This window comes from Vipera berus, assembly GCF_964194415.1.
Source record: "Vipera berus genome assembly, chromosome: 7".
NCBI lineage: Eukaryota > Metazoa > Chordata > Lepidosauria > Squamata > Viperidae > Vipera > Vipera berus.
Genome location: NC_138209.1, coordinates 682,864 through 699,277, shown reverse-complemented (window position 1 = coordinate 699,277; position 16,414 = coordinate 682,864). Strand labels below are relative to the sequence as shown.

At 57.1% G+C, this 16,414-nt stretch overlaps 1 protein-coding gene across 1 annotated transcript in view; it reads right to left on the bottom strand.

Moving 5' to 3' along the window:
- Nucleotides 1-7,565: 7,565 nt before the first annotated feature.
- Nucleotides 7,566-16,414, bottom strand: part of EXOC6B (exocyst complex component 6B) — a 150,346-nt gene continuing 141,497 nt past the window's right edge. Inside the window, exons 21-22 of the mRNA XM_081332759.1 lie at nucleotides 10,351-10,463; nucleotides 7,566-7,780 (exon numbers count right to left, since the gene is read on the bottom strand). Of these exons, the coding sequence (XP_081188885.1) occupies nucleotides 7,651-7,780; nucleotides 10,351-10,463 (243 nt within the window). The 3' untranslated portion in view covers nucleotides 7,566-7,650. The remainder of the gene's footprint in view (nucleotides 7,781-10,350; nucleotides 10,464-16,414) is intronic.

The following is a 16,414-nucleotide window of genomic DNA, read 5'->3' as shown; positions in this document are numbered from 1 at the left end:
AGAGAGAGAGAGAGAGAGAGAGAGAGAGAGCGCTCCACTTTACTGTGACCCACTGGGGGGGGGGGGCGGGAATCAGTCTGGATTTGGTTTCTCATCCTTTTGGCACCTTCATTTCCATTTAAATCCCTTTCCCGGGCAGGTGGTTTTTCAGCTTTGCTCCTTCCTTCTCCATCATTCCACCCCCAGATTTGGTGGTTTCCGTGAATCGTCCCCAGTTCATCCCAGTCTGTGCCAGGCCCCTTTGATGCAGGAGAAGGGCACAGCTCGGCCCCAGAAGGTTGGGGGAGAAGCCAGGATCACGCCCGATCTCTTGGGGAGTCTCTTTCCGAAAATTGCAAGAGGCAAAAGCCATGGGCCTTTCAGCCCAGGGAAGATAACGGAGCTGGGAGGGCCCCTGGGGGTCTTCTAGTCCAACCCCCTGCTCAGGCAGGATACTCCGGACCCTCCCTTCCACGTCACTTCTCCTTCAGCTGCCATTTTAATGCTTCAGCTGAAGGTTAATTGATCGTGATTTGCCACCTGTTGCTTGCACGTCCACTGAGCGCTTATGCACCGGAGGCAAATTCCGTGTATGTCCAATCATGCTTGGCCAGTAAAGAATTCTAATTTCCACTCAGTGCTTTGCAATATTCACTTTAAGATACTCGCTTCCTCCACCGATTCTCAGCCCAAGGATATTTATTGCTTCTAGATAACATTTGGGTACCGAGTTCTTCCCAGCTCCCTATCTAGGCAATGATGGAGAAAGGTAAGGGGCCATTTTTGGGCGCTGTATTTCTGCTGGATCATGAGATCTAGAAACGTGCCTTTTAAACAGTGGCAGAAAAAGAAACCAGGCTCCCCGAGGTCTGTGAGTTGCCAGCAGTTTATTGTTGGATAAAGCCAATGAAGATGGGTACATTTAAATTTGGCTGCTCCAGTTTTGAAATAAAGATAACTTGGAGGCGTTTTGGTCCAGAAGTAGAACAAAGATGCATTTCTGTACGCTGGTAGAACAGACAGATGAGGAAACAGAGAAAGTTTGATTGATATGTGTCGATTTTGAGAGTAAAGTAACATGTGGACTGCTGCATTGATTGATTGATTGATTGACCGATAATGTGTTTTTATGCAATGAAGCAAACATGTCTCCCTGCAGTCCTGGTTTCTGCCTACCCTGCAGAGCGGTCCGCCAGGAGAAACGCGGGCGCTGAAAGCAGCAAGGAGCGTCCTCAGAAACAGCTTCAGAGATGCTGAAATCCGCAGAGAGACTCAGGAGCAAATGAACATGGACGGGATTAAAACACGAGTCACGAGTGCGAAATAAGGATGCCAAAGATAGTTGGTCCAGCGGAGGGGATGAAGGAGGAGGGGATCATGGAGCAAGTCTGCTCGAAGGAAGGGGGAGCAAAATGAAGGAGGGGCCCCTTTTCCACCGTCAGCAAAGCTCCCTTCAGCCCCGAAGGGAATCGTGCGATGGGCGAGGGTGAAGCTGGACTGGTGAACTTCAGTGCCAATGTTGTCTATTCGAGGGCATCCTGTCCACAGCTCAGGGCCGGATCATCTCCCAGGAAAGCGGAAGGAGGGAGCCCGGCTGACCGCAGGGATGGTCAAGAAAGGCAAGAGGGCGGCTGCAGCCAGGCAGAGCAGCACACATAAAAACCAGCAGAGCTTTGTCTGCACCTGCCAGCCGCCCTCTTGCCCTTCTCGGCCAGACCTTGCAAACACAGCCAGGTCAGGCCTGGGAGGAGGGGGGGGCAAGGGTTTTCTTGGGAAAGCAGGTGGGATGCAAACGTTGCCAAGGGACTGGTCGTACATCGAGGACAACCTGCTGGGAGACTCAAACGAGAGTCCACCAAGTGCCAAGATCAACGCCTTCTGCCCGCCTTCTGCTCTGCTCCCCCAGGGTCCCAGCTGACCTTCCTCGGCGGCTGCGGCCATAACCCTCAACCGGAACTGAACGACCCTGGGCAACCTGGGGTCCAGTTCTGCTGGTCCCTGGGCTGCAGCTCCTCAAGTAGCCAAAGAAGGCCACCATTTCCTCCTCACACCCCTCATTGTCAGGCGGCATTGAGCGATGGCCCCGCACAGGCCCTTCCCCGGTAAGTCCACCCTGTCAGCGGAGAGACGGATGGGCTCCTCGGAGGGGAGGGGAGGCCAGCAATTTGTCATCCATGGCTTGGCTGAACATTTGGGAAGGCCACGTGATCCCAGCCCACGGGTGCCGGCCCCTGCCCCTTGCCAACCGGGGTCCCCTGGCATGGCAGCCATCCTGCAGGGAGGGGGCAGCGAGCGGGGTGATTTACGGCCGGCTCCTCCTAATTGCATTCCAGCTGGCAGGAAAACAGATGGGCTCGTCTGCCTGATGGATGGCTCGCCCGGACCTTCATTCGGTTAGGTGGCCTCACGCGGGCCTAATGCGGGCGCAGTGGGAAGGAAGATGGAGAGGCTGCTGGAGGAGGAGACCCCGTCTGGACCAGCCATCCCCCGACCCTTCCAGGTTTGCAGACCCGTGGGGGGGGGAGAGAGGAAATGGTTCCCTGTGAGCATCAGGTGTGCGCAGCTCCACGCCTGAGCAACAAGCACTCGGGGCCAGGTGTGAAGTTCCATTTGTGCGAGCGGTGGGCACGCCCGCTGCTCTCGCAAATGGAGCATCACGCACACGCCCGAGTCCCCACCGAGGATGCGAGGCCGCCCTCCACTTGCGCAGCCCAGTTCCGAATGGGCTGCGGCCCAGGATCGGGGACCCCCGATGTAAGTTAGGTGGGCTGCCCGGGAGCCGTTGGTACAGAAGCCGACCGGAAGGCCGAGGAAAAGACGCCTGCTAGGCAGGTCTGGGACTCCTTGGCTGGTCCAAGGCCCGCCGAGTCCAGATCAGGGGATTCAGGGGAAAATCTGTGGAGACGGTAGTCCAGGTGCTTTTCCAAAAGGCAAATGGACTTTTTTGTTTTCCCTTGAAAATGTTTCGCTTCTCATCCAAGAAGGGGGGAGGAGGAGGAGGACACTGGGGTGCTCGGTGCTCTTTTGTTTTCTTGCAGACGTTTCATTACCCGAACTAAGCAACATCTTCAGTGCCAGCAAGAGTTGTTCTCCATTCCTGACTAGCACTGATGATGCTCCCTAGTTGAGTCGTGAAACATCTGCAAGAAATCAGCCACGCTCAGAGAGCGCCGAGGACCCCTCCACTTCCGATTGTCCAGGTGATCCTGAAAGGCGGAAATCAAGTAGCTAAGTATGAAGCGGGAGATTAAAAGCTGGCCTGGGCTGCGTCCTCTCCTCCAAGCAAAAGGCAGCTTGGCCCGGCTGGGCTCTCCCGGCCTTCAGCTGCAGCCCCCCCCCCCTTTTCTCAAAGCCTTTACGGGTGGGAGGCAAGAATCAGAAAGCTGTTGAGGGCCCTGCGTGTTTTCAATCTTCAGGGTGGACCAAACGAGAAGGACCTTTAAGCAAGGGAACTGGAGGATCCAAAATAGGCCAGTTTGCAACGGGTGGGGGGTCCCCCAATACTTTTATATCTCTGCAATGTTTGTGGATAATGTTTGGTTACACCCCCGTGGGGTTATTCGCAACAAGCGCTTTGAAGGGATGAGCAAGCCCAGCGTGTACATTCATACAGCTTTAATAAAAGGTACAACAGAATATATGTACAGTTCAGATCCACATGCTACTATTGAGCGCAGTTTAACTGGTAAACCCACACCGTCCCATTTTATCTGCTGAATCCAACAGCTGCGTTGCCCGGCTAGGGGAAGAAGTCCCTTGTGCGGATCCCGAGTTTTCCATTTTGTGCACACACAAAAAAACACCTGTATTCCCCACCTTAGTTTTAGAAATATCCATCCAGAGTAACTATCCTACGGGTATTTATGTGTGCACAGACATACCTGTGCATGAGCAATTCATAAAGGACTGGTTGAGAAGCTTGTATGTCGTGAGGCATTGTGGTGCAATCAAAGGGGCCACTTTTCAATGCTTTTCCAGTTTGTGGCCAATTAAGCCACGGCATCCGCCCTCCTTGGCCACCACAAATTCCAAAGGTAACTTGTAAATTTGATTCCAGGGCACCCCAAAACGTGGGGTTGAGAAAACTACTCAGAAGAGAGAACGGAGATGGAAAAACGTCCGCAATCCTGGCAAAACGGTTGGCGAGCTGCCGTGGATCCCGGCTGTGCCAGAAGGGAACGTGGCCAACTCCGGGTGGGCTGCCAGATCCCGTCTGACGTTGGGGCACCTCCCCTCCAGAACGGATCGGTGGGCTTGCTCAGCTCCACCCAAAACCGTGAGATTAAAAAAGCGGAGATTGGGGCCAACGTGTCCCACGATGGTGGGGACAAACGGTGGTTTGAGAATTCGCGGAAGGAGACATCAGGAAAACAGGGGAGACCTCTTTAGACCAGGGGTCCCCAACTCTGGCCACTTTAAGACCTGTGGGCTTCAACTCCCAGAATTCCTCAGCCAGCCATGAATTCTGGGAGTTGAAGTCCGCAGGTCTTCAAGTTGCCAAGTTTGGGGAGCCCTGCTTTGGATGAGGGGGGGGTGTATTTCAGCCAAGCGCAAAACTAACCAAATCCTGGCTAGGAACTCCGAGGGGACAAGAAGGGTGGGGAGAAGTTCTTTGCAGAGAGAAGTAGGAGAGACAAACCCCACATACACACACACACCTTCCAGGGAACAGACGTGGGGACTTCCCGAGAGGCACCCGTGGTCTTCGTCTGCCGGGTGAGGTTCGTATCTAGGCAAGGAGAGGAGAAGGCAGCTGGGGGTTTACTGCAAGTCCTTAGAACTGGAGGGAGACGGTGGGACCCGGCCGCCAAGAAGCCACAGCTGGTCAACCTGATCGAGCCCCCCAGTCCAGATTCTGCTCCGATGGCTAAGATGGCTGGGTTCCTCCAAGCTCCCCCAGGCAGGGAGGGGGGCCCTCTCCTTCAGCATCGGTCTGTCCTCGGTTGAGGTATTTTGCCGTTCCTTTCACACAAAACTTTAAATGAGTATGCGTGCACGCGCGCGCACACACACACACACACACACACAAAAACCTCCCCCGAAATGATTTGCACTCTTTGGAAGGTCTTCGGGATGAAGCTGTTGCTTCAGGGGCGCTTTGACCAGCGTACGTGGAAGAGCCGTTTGCAGCGGGACCCTCCAGGAGCCGGGCGTGGTCCCTACAGCCGCTGACCAGGGTGGGTGGGGGCCAGGGTGGGCGTGTTTGGGCTGCTGCTGCGGAGACAGATCAGCCCCTCCCGTCCCCATCGGCCAACTTCTGGGGCACTGCAGAAGTGGGCAAGATCCAGGCTGGAGGCGATGCCAGCCCTTGTCCCCTCCCCTCGTCCTTGGCTGGGTAAGGCCAACTGGGCGGGGGGCTCTTTGGGCCCAGAGACCAGGCTGGGTCTTGGACAGGATCCCTCGAGGGAGGGCAGCTTCGGTAAAGGCCGATCTCCACCCAGGTCTTGGACCCCAGGCCGAGCAGACCAGCCGACGTTCAGAGGCGGGGTCCCTGCAAACGGGGTACCGGCCCCTCTCAGTGGTGAGATGGGCCTCATCGGGGCCAGGTGACCCACAAGGCAGGTTGGATTGCAAGGGAAGAAGAAAGATGACTGGGTCCCTCCGGGATCGCCCCGATCAGCTCTAGAAGCCAACGAGGCCTTGGACAGCTCCGGCTGATCCAGCGATGGGAAGGGGCTGGGCCGGTCTGGACACGAAGCTGGGCTCGATAGACCTCCAGGGTCAGGGGTGTCAAACTGCCGGCCATCATGCGGAGGCCATGTCCACCCCAGCTCTGGCAGTGCAAAAAAAAAAGCCGTGATACGTCACCACACGTCACATGACGTGGCGAGTTTGACACCCGTGCTCTAGGTCCTCCCAGCGGCCGGCCAGCCAGGTGGCCAGAGTGAAACAGAAGGAGGGGCTCCCTCCTCTCCTGGGTTCAGGAGACGCCCCACAAGAGGCGGGAAACTCGAGAAGACCCGAGGAACTCAACAGGGCCGGCCTGCTTCCTCTCCTTCCTTCTTTAGTGGAGATCTGGACACTCGCCTCAAAATGTCTGTCTCAGGACCTGTGCAAGGGGGGGAGGGGGCGTCTTCTATGGCTCAACAGCGAAGACAAGCCCCAAAGGCAAGATGGCGGAGAACCCTTGGCCGGGGGGGGGGCTTTGTCTGCTTGGTCCACGGACCTTTCAACGAGAAGCGGGTTGTGCCGAGACTCCTCTAAGGCACTGGTCCACCCAGTCGGGGGCAGCCCTTCTGCAGCCAGACCGCTGGACCACCGGAGGGAGGAGGGGATTTGCACCAGGGTCCAAGAAGTGGGCTTTGCTGCCTCTTCCAAGCCATCCCAGCGCTCTCCAAGCTGGGCCAAGGGGAATTCTGGGCGTTGAAGTCCACAAGTCTTAAAGTGGCCCAGTTTGGAGACCCCTCAACGATTTCATCGGGGTGACCCCCACCCCGATGTCACTGAAGCCAGGGGCAACTTGGAGGAGCCAACAGGGAAGACCTGAGACGGATGAGAGATGGACCACCGTCCTCTCTGGCCACAAATCCCCACATCTGGCCACATCTGGGTGGTTTGTGGGCAACTGCTTTAGGGAGGGGGGGCTGCCCTGCGGCCTGGCTTGAGGGAAGCTGAAAGTCACATAAAACGGTGGGGGGGAAGGGGGGGGGGCAGGAAATGTCATATTCCCCCAATTATGGCTGTGCATTATTTGCTACATGGAGAGCGGGGTCCTTGGCACAAATGCAGGCGGAAGGAAGGGAGGCAGCGGCGTCTATGGGTCGGGGCTTTGGCAGGGGGGGGGGATCGGAAAAAGCCAAGATGGCAGCCGCTGCACCCTTTTGAAAGACTGGGGCTTCAGCTGCATGGGCTGGCCGCCATCTTGACTTTTTTGACCCAATGAGGCCAGGCAGAACCTCAGATAGCACTCATTCTTTTCATTAAAAATGGGGTTTTTTAAAACAAAGTTCTTGTTCCCCGTCGGGCATATTTTAAAGAGCTCCAGTTCCCTTGGTCTGTCAGTGCTTCCCATCCCGGCTGAGAAATCGGATATTTAAAAAATGGATCGCCAAGAAATAGAGAGGAGGGCACAGACATTTTTTTTAAAAAAAGAGCAGTTTTGTGTTTCAAATGCGGCTGAAGGAGCGAGAGAGGAAAGGAGACAAAATGGGGGGTGAAACGGGGGTCCGGGACACCCCACAGGGGTGTTTCTTGTAAATGGTTTTCCCTTTGAAAGTGTACATTGTTCCCTTGAAACCAGGGGTGTCCAGCCTTGGCCAGCTGAAGACTCGTGGACTTCAACTCCCAGAATTCACCAGGGTGCCTGGGGAATTCTGGGAGCTGAAGGTGGCCAAGGCTGGACACCCCTGCATTAGAGCTTCATTGACAAGGTGCCTCTAGGAACCTGGAAGTGCTGACGGGCCCCTGGCCTTGCTGGAAGGCTCTCCGGGGCTCTGAGCTTCCAGTTCCAGGAGCAGTCTTTCCCAAGTGAGCCAGGCTCCTCCAAAGAGGGGGCCACCCCTGAGCAGTCCCGGGAGGTGACCGGGCCCCGCAAGCTGCATGCTGCCGATCCTCCGGCAGTGATGCTGGTTCCCTTGAGCCGTCCCACCCCTTCCTCGCGGTCGCTGGGCACAGGCCCCACCCTGCCAAGCCCCCCGCCCCCCCCGGGGCCACCAGGCGGCTTGCGGCCCCTCACGAGTGGTGGCTGCTGCTGATGAGGGTGCGCAGCTGCTTGGCGACCGTCTCGATCAGCTTCTGCTTGTCCCTCTCGTTCTTCCGGAACTGCGCGAAGACATTGTTCTTGCGGCTGGTGTCCTTCATCCTGAGGTGCCGGGGGGGGGGGGGAGAGAAACACTCCGTCAGACAGAAGAACACACACACAAAAACACGCAGACGCACAAAGCAGGGGCTCTTGGGCGGTGGAGACTCTCCTTGTGGAGAGCAAAAGGGGCCAAAGGGGCCGGGAGCCTCCCCGCCAGAAGCTGAGGTCGCCCCACTTCGAGAGGCGTCTGGTGCGGAACGACCTTAATTGTGCAAATGACAACTGTGTTGTCCCAAACACAACTTGGAGCGACGCCTCTCCACCTTGACCGCTTGGAGATGGCTGGAGTGCAACTCCCAGCATTCCCCAGCCTGCCAGACAGGCAGGAAATGAAGAGGGGAGGGACTAGGAGAGGTCGGCGTGCCCACCATCTACCCAACGGGCAGAAGAAACGCCCTGAAGGTGGCAGGGCTCTTCCAGCATGCGACGAGAACTCCCCACCCGCTCGGTCCGTGCCCAGCACACCATGGGGCTCGGAGGCAGCGGAAGACGCGGCTCTGGAGGTCTCGGAGGGGCCTTTTCTGTGCCCCTCTTGCGGGATGGCCCTTCCTGGCACAAGGCCAGTGTGGCTACACTGCCAAAGGCACAGGGGACGCTGCCACCTTCCCACCACAGTGGTACCTATTGATCTAGTCGCGCTTGCGTGCTTTCGACCTGCTAGGTGGGCAGGAACTGGGCGAGGAACGGGGGGAGCTCATTCCCTGGCACGGAATGTGGTCTCCAACGTGGGCTGTCAGCTCTCCAGCTGACAAGCTCAGCGGTTTTAACCCCTGAGCCGTCGCGTCCCAAAGCGCAAAGCGAAAAGTGGGGAAATGCAATGGCCTTCATCCTCTGCGCCGAGGGTGACCACCACCAGCCAGGAAAACCCACCCAAACGCTACGATTTGCAGGGCTTGGCCGAAATCACCCCCTTGCCGGCTCAGCCAGGGCCCAGGCCAGAAACAGCAAGGAGAAAGGAGGGGTCCAAATTGTCAGCCCCAACCGCCCCGTCCACAAGGAACGACCGCCAGCCCAGCAGCAGCAGTTAGAGAACGGCTCGGGGTCTGTGGAGCTTCTCCGCCATCTGGGTCCCGCCGGTTGTCCCAAGGCTGCTTTTTCCAAAAGGCAACTGGACTTTATTGGGGTTTTTTTTCTCTCTCTCTTTAAAACCTTTCGCTTCTCATCCCAGAAGCTTCTTCCGTTCTGACTGAAGCTATAACTCTAACACGCTAGAACGGAAGAAGCTTCTGGGATGAGAAGCGAAAGGTTTTCAAAGTAAAAAATAAAAAACCCCAATAAAGTCCAGTTGCCTTTTGGAAAAGCAGCCTTGGGACCTCGGAGGATGACGTTCCAGGAGGGGCCTGGGCGCCCTTTGCGTTGCACGGGCCAAGGAGGGCAGCCATACTTACTCTCGGGAGATCCTGCCAGGAGGAGGGAGGGACGGGGAGAGGAAGGAGAGATAAACCAAGAGGAGAAGTTAAGCAGCGGCTGGCACAGCTGTAAGTCCCACTTCCCAGCTGACCGACTCCCACCGAGGCGCCATGCAGGCCCTCCAGCGTGGAGGCAAAGGGGGCAGCAGCCGGGCCGGCCTTGGCGCTTCTCCTGAGCACCAGAGGGACCTCGGAGCATGGCCGAGGCGGAGGGGGAGCCCCCAGCCCCACCCTCCCGCATCTGCTCCCCAAAGAGCCCCAGGCAGCCAAGCCGAGGCGGCGCACGCAAGCACCAGCGAGGGACCCCTCCTGTGCCAGCTCAACCCCGTTGCCCCCCCAGCTCTGCTGCTGCAGGACAAGGGTCTTGCCCGACCCAGGGGCTGTGGGTGTGTGTGTGTGTGTGTGTGTCTTGCCAACTTCTCCCAGGGGCCACACAGAGAGGACCAGCAGAGCCCCAAAGAAAAGGCCTCCAATCCACTCGCGTGTGGTGGCACTTGGGACCTCCACGTGGTCCCCACCCCATCTTCTCCTTCACCCCCCAAGGAGGGGCTGTTCCCCGCCACTCCATGAAGCAACTAGGGGTGGCCCACCTGCAGTCTTCCACACGTTTCCTCCTTCCTGTGTCCCCCATTTCCCAAGGTCTAAGCCAAGGGTAGGCAGCCTCGGCTCTTTTATGACTGGTGGACTTCAACTCCCAGAATTCCTGAGCCAGCCACGCTGAGGGGAAAGGGAGAGGTTTCCAAGCTGAGCCAGGCTGGCTCAGGAATTCTGGGAGTTGAAGTCCACCAGTCATAAAAGAGCCAAGGTTGCCTACCCCTGGTATAGGGTCTCTTGCCTGAGCAGGGGGGCTGGACTAGAAGACCTCCAAGGTCCCTTCCAGCTCTATTCCAATGGATTGATTGAACCCCAGGCATTTTATTCCCATTGGCCAGTCCAGGTGCATTAGACCCTTCCAGTCCTGCAGACTCAACCAGCGACAGCCGCAACCCAGCGCCACATGCAGCATCGCCATCAGCAGAAGCTCTTGTGCCAGGCTGGGCCCATCACGCAGCAGGCCGCGCTCCCCCCACCCCCGCCCCAGGCAAAGCAGCAGCAAGCGGAGCTCTCAGGCAAAGCCCGGGGGGGTGGGGGGGGGCGGAGAGCACCCATGGGCACACTCACTTTTCCAGTAAGGCCAGCGCGGTCGTCGGATTCACCCGAAGGTACTTGCAGGTGGGCTGCCCGTAGTCGGCCAGGTACGTCGACCAGTCCCATTGGAGAAACAGGTCCAGCAGCTGAAAGAGGGAAAGGGCAGCGCTGGGTCAACCTCTGGGCGGCTTGCCGGTCGGTCCAGATGCTGCCCTTCAAAAGCTGTAAAACGGGCCTGTGGACCCTCCCTCCCCCCAGGGCCTCTGGGAGCTGAGGGCGGAATGGAGGCATCCCAGGCCTTGCCTCAGCCCTAGACAGTTCCTGTTGAGTGCTAGCGCCGTCCGATGGACATCCCAAAGGTGTTTTGCCGAAGGGCAACTGGGTTTTAGCACCAGCACTAGCTCTTAAGACTTATATACCGCATCACAGCCCTCTCTTAAGCGGTTTCACAGAGTCAGACTATTTGCCCCCAACAATCTGAGTCCTCATTTTACCGAGCTCGGAAGGGAGGAAGGCTGAGCCGACCTTGAGCTGGTCAGGATCGAACTGCCGGCAGTGGGCAGAGTCAGCCTGCAATGCCGCATTCTGACCCCTGCGCCACCAGGGCACTTTTTCTTGAGCTTTTTTCCCCCCCGAAAACGTTTTGCTTCTCATCCAAAAAGCTTCTTCAGCTCTTTCTTCAAGGGTTGGTTGGTAGACTGAAGGAGCTTCTTGGATGAGAAGATTTTTAAGAAGGGACTGTCCAGTCCCTTGTCTGAAATGGCCTGGTTTTTCCTGTCTGAGCAGGGGGTTGGACTAGAAGACCTCCAAGGTCCCTTCCAACTCTGCTATTTTGTATCAGGACTAAAGAGGACATGATAGCGGTCTTCCCATATTTGAGGGGCCGCTAGCCCAAAGAAGAGGGGGTCGAGCTATCCTCCAAAGCCCCTGAAGGCAGGACAAGATGCAAGGGATGGAAACTCATCAGGGAGAGAAGCAGCCTGGAACGAAGGAGGAATTTCCCGACAGTGAGGACAATTATCAGTGGAACAGCTTGCCACCAGAAGTCGTGGGTGCTTCAATGCTGGAGGCTCTTAAGAAGAGCCTGGCATGGTCTAGGGCAGGGGTAGGCAACCTCGGCTCTTTTATGACTCATGGACCTCAACTCCCAGAATTCCTGAGCCAGCTATGCTGGCTCAGGATTTCTGGGAGTTGAAGTCCACGAGTCATAAAAGAGCCGAGGTTGCCTACCCCTGGTCTAGGGTCTCCTGCCTGAGCAGGGGGCTGGACTGGGAGGCCTGCAAGGTCCCTTCCACTCCGTGATTCTCTTGTTCTGCATTCTGAGCGCAGAGTCCAGTCCCTGCCAGCAAGCGCAGACAGGCCAGCGTGATGGATGGCCGGCAGCCCTGCCCTCCCTCGGCCCATCCATCTTGTGGACACGCGGCTGGGCTGGGCGGGCGGGTGGGCTCTGTGGCTGGGCTCCCCCTCCCTCCCTCGGGGCCAGAGTTTCTCCGCACGTGGAGAACACACAACCGGGCTGGGAGGCCTGACAAGAGCAGGAGAATTTATGTGGCCCAGAAATGGGGAGTTTCTTGGTTTTCCCCCTTCAACTTTTCACCTCCTAAATCGGGAGGAGGGGGGGAAGGGGGGGGGTCTTTGCCGAGGACCACGTGTGGCTCTTGCAGTGACTCGGCCACTATCTGCTGGGGCTGATTCCAAAATAAAGATTATGCAAATGCCATTAATTCTGGCCCTGTGGGGCCATCCATCAGCCCAGGACAGCACGCGCACACACACACACACACACAGAGACGCACAGACACAGACACACACACACACACACACACACACACACACACAGAGAGACACACAGAGATACACAGAGAGAGAGAGAGAGACACACACACACACCCTCATCCCCCGTCAACGGGCTCGGCTGGGGAGGGAAGCCTGGCCTGCAGCACGGAGGACGGCAGCCCCCCCCCCCCGGGCACAAGGGTGGATGTGGGCAGGGGGGGCTGGGGGCCTGCTGGCTTCTCAAGGAAGGGGGGAGCTGAGCTGGGGGAGCTTGGCAGAGCCGATGTCTCCCCACCTTCCACTCTGAAACGTGTCCCGGAGGGGAAGCCCAGGAGGAGACACAGCAGCTCCAAATCCGCCCCCCCCCCCCGCCCCATGGCTGGCTCACACATCACCTGCCCTCCCCCTCCATGAAGCGCCCAGGTTCCTTCTGCCCCTCCCCCCCTCCCCGCCAGCCTCCCTGCCACGCGGACGGGGTTTGGGGAAAGAGACCTGGAGAAGGCATGGGGGGGGGACCAAGCTATAAGCCGAGGTTGTCTTTCTTTTTTTCCTTCTTTCTTTTTCCTTTTTTCTCTCCTTCCTCCCCTTTCCTTTTCTCTCTCTCCCTCTCTCCCTCTTTTCTTTCTCTCCCTTCCCTTCCCCCCCCTCTCTTTTGAACAGGCATCTCAGGAGCCGGAAGGATGGATCCACCTCGCCCAGCCTCTGAAAGGAAATCTCTTCACTGAGAGCGGCGAACCGGAGACGGCAAGGCGTCCAGCCTTGACAAACTGAAGGCCTGTGGACTTCAACTCCCAGAATTCCCCAGCCAGCAAAGCAGCAGCAGCAGCTCGAATCCCAGGGGCTAAAAGTCCCGCTGGCTGCATTGCAGAGGAAGAGGACCGCAGCCTCTTTCTGCAGGGGAGAAACTTCACCCCTGAACTTCGAACTTCATCCTGGGCCCCCCTCTGAAAAAGCTGCAGCCCCGACTCTCCCGGGGCGCCCAGCCTCCTGATTTTCAGGCAGGACCCTTTTATTTATTAGCCAGGAGTATAAGAACCCAACCAAACAAACCGCAGCACTTGCTCTGCTTGCCAAAGACAACCAGAAATTAAAGCTGAGCTTCGCTCCCCTGCAGGCAACCGAAATTCTGAAGGAAAATCAGATCAGAAAAGCAATTAGCAGAAAGGGGGAGGGGGGAAATCCACCTGTAGGAAAGGAAAGAGGAAGAAGGAAGCTGCTGGGAATAATGGCCATTCCTGCTTTGGGAGAAAAACCTTCCCTCTGGCACTGTGACCCAACCGCAGGTCATGGAGACGAATCAAGGAGAGAAGCGACCTGGAACTCAGGAGAAACTTCCTAACAGTGAGGACGATTAACCAGTGGAAGGGCTGGCCACCAGAAATCGTGGGTGCTCCATCACTGGGGGGGGTCTTTGAGAAGAGACTGGACAGCCGCTTGTCTGAAATGGCACAGGCTGTCCTGCTCGAGCAGGGGGGTGGACTAGAAGACCTCCGAGGTCCCTCCCAACTCCGCTCTTCTATTCTTCAGGCCCTGCTCCTCGGCGGCACTCGCTCCGGGGGGAGAAGCAGCTTTCAGAGGCTGCAGCAACTTCTCAGCCTCCCTGTAAGAACGGCTCTGGCCCTGCTCCTGGATGAAGAGGTGGAAGCAGAAAGCTAGCTCAACCCTGGCCACTTGGCCACTTCAAGACAAGTGGACTTCAACTCCCAGAATTCCCCATCCAGAATGCTGGGAGGCGAAGCCCACACGACTTCCAGATGCCATGGCTGAGAAGCACTGGGATAAGCTTTGGGGTGCATCTCCAAGGGCCAAGCAGGGCAAAGGTGTCTGCTTAGGTCAGGGGTCTTCCAACCTGGCCCTTGCATGACTTGTGGACCTCAACTCCCAGAATTCCTCAGCCAGGCATACTGGCTGAGGCATTCTGGGAGTTGAAGTCCACTCCTCTTAAAGTCTACTATATAGGGGTCTTCCAACTTGGCCCTTGGATGACTTGTGGACTTCAACTCCCACACGTGCCTGGCTGAGGAATTCTGGGAATTGAAGTCTACAAGTCATCCAAGGGCCAAGTTGGAAGACCCCTGGCTTAGGTCCTCAAACGATCCCCAAAGGGCCTCAAGAGACGCCAGGCAAGACCAGCAGCCCTGACTGGTTCAAGGCAGCCCTGGGTGCACGAACAGAGGGGCAGAATCAAGGTCACCTGAAGCGTTAATACCACTTTACAAGGCCTTGGTAAGGCCACACTTGGAATACGGCATCCAGTTTTGGTCACTAAAAGACGACTTTTGAGACTCTGGAAAGAGTGCAGAGAAGAGCAGCAAAGATGATCAAGGAACTGGAGGCTGAAACACGCGAAGGACGGTTGCAGGAATCGGGGGTGACATGAGAGCAGCCTTCCAGTATTTGAGCAGCTGCCACAAAGAAGAGGGCGGGTGGGTGGGTGTCAACCTACTTCCCAAAGCACGAGAAGGCAGAACAAGAAACAACGGACGGAAACTCATCAACCTTCAATTAAGGAGAAATTTCCTGACAGTTAATCAGCGGAACGGCTTCCCTCCAGAAGTTGTGGGTGCTCCAACACGGGAAGTTTTAAAGAAGAGGCTAAAGAGACAGGACAGCCGCCTGTCTGGAATGTTACTTTTTTTCCCTGCCTGAGCAGGGGGTTGGACTAGAAGACCTCCAAGGTCCCTTCCAAGGCTTGTTCTTCTGTATCTGACTGGAGCAGCGAGGGGAGTCGTGTGAAGCCTTGTTCGAGCCACCTCCGTATCTCTCCAGACTGCGTTATTTTTGGACGCGCTCCTGGGCCTGTTTTTAGTCTTCTGTGTTTATTAGTTTTCCAGTGGACGGAGTCCAGAAACATTCACATCTGCACTTGCCACATATATAAGCTTCTTTCATTTTTTCCATCTGTAAATGCTTGTAATTTATTCCCGGGAAAATCAGGCTATTTCTGGTAAGGCCAAAGTGTGATTGTGACGAAGCAACCGGAGCGTGCTTCGGACTTTCCTCGGCTGAGCTTTGGTATCAAAATAAGGCCGCCGCGCCCCTCCCCCCCCAAGGCGGAAGGAAGGGCGAGTTGGGCCGCATAGAAATTTAATGGAATAAATAAGTAAACAGAGGCGCTTTGCTATTTCACATTTGGGAATGGCCAGCTCGGTTCTGTAATACGGGGGTCTCCAATTTGGGCAACTTTAAGACTTGTGGACCCCAACTCCCAGAACTCTGGCTGAGGAATTCTGGGAGTTGACGTCCACAAATCTTAAAGTGGTCGAAGTAACAGGCATCTGTGGGCATCTCTCGCTTGCTTCCCCAGGGACACAAGTTGTCTGAATATGCCTCCGCGCATCCACCTCGTCACGTCAAAAGGCCCCCAGCAGCCCCAAGGCTCAGGCCCTAAGCTTGACCCACTGCCTCAGGGCCCTGCACCCACAGGGAGGTCTCGGGGGGGGCAAGGCCTCCTCCTGGGCTGCATCCGAACATGAGAGGCACCTGAGGCTGGATCTTCCAGCTGGCACTGCCCGGGGGCTCCTCGTTGGCCATCTTTTCATTCCTCAGAAGAGCCGGGGTGGCGCAGGGGTTAGAATGCAGGATTGCAGGTGAAAAACTCTGCCGACTGCCGGCAGTTCGATCCTGACCGGCTCAAGGTCGACTCATCCTTCCATCCTTCCCAGGTCGGTAAAATGAGGACCCAGATGGTTGGGGAGGGGGAAGAGGCTGACTCTGTAGCCTGCTTAGAGAGGGCTGTAACAGCCCCATGCGGAGGGAGGGCCTACGAGACCACGGGGGAGGGTGGGGGGGTGTCATCCTGCGCATTTTGGCCTGCTTCTGCCTGGTCCTCATCCAACGCCCAAGGGGCCTTTCCACCCACAGCCTATGAAGCGCAGGGCAGCGACGGCCGCCAAAATCTCACGGGGCGAAGTGCCCCAATTTAGAATGAGACACCCCAACCCTTGAGGGCATCCGAACCCCACTTCTGGCTCCAGGGAGAACTGGCGAAAGAGGGAAACGTTCCCAGGAAACCAGTCCAGGAAAAGGGAAGCAACCCGCCGAGCGGAGGATCGTCTCCTCGTTCTCCTTCTGGCCTCCAAGGAAGCCTCCCCCCCGCTGCTCCCTCCCTCCCCCCCTCTGCAGGCAACACGTGTCAGCGGAGACCCCTTGCGCCCGGGGAGGAGGAGGAGGGCAAGGGCGGTCTCCACCTTCACCCAGATGTCTGTGTGTCTGTCTCGTGTGTCTCTCTCTCTCTCTCTCTCTCTCTCCCACCCTGAGAAAGCAAAAGCAGGCGGGGTGGGGGTGGGGGGGTGAAGACAGAGCAGCCAATTGGCAGACG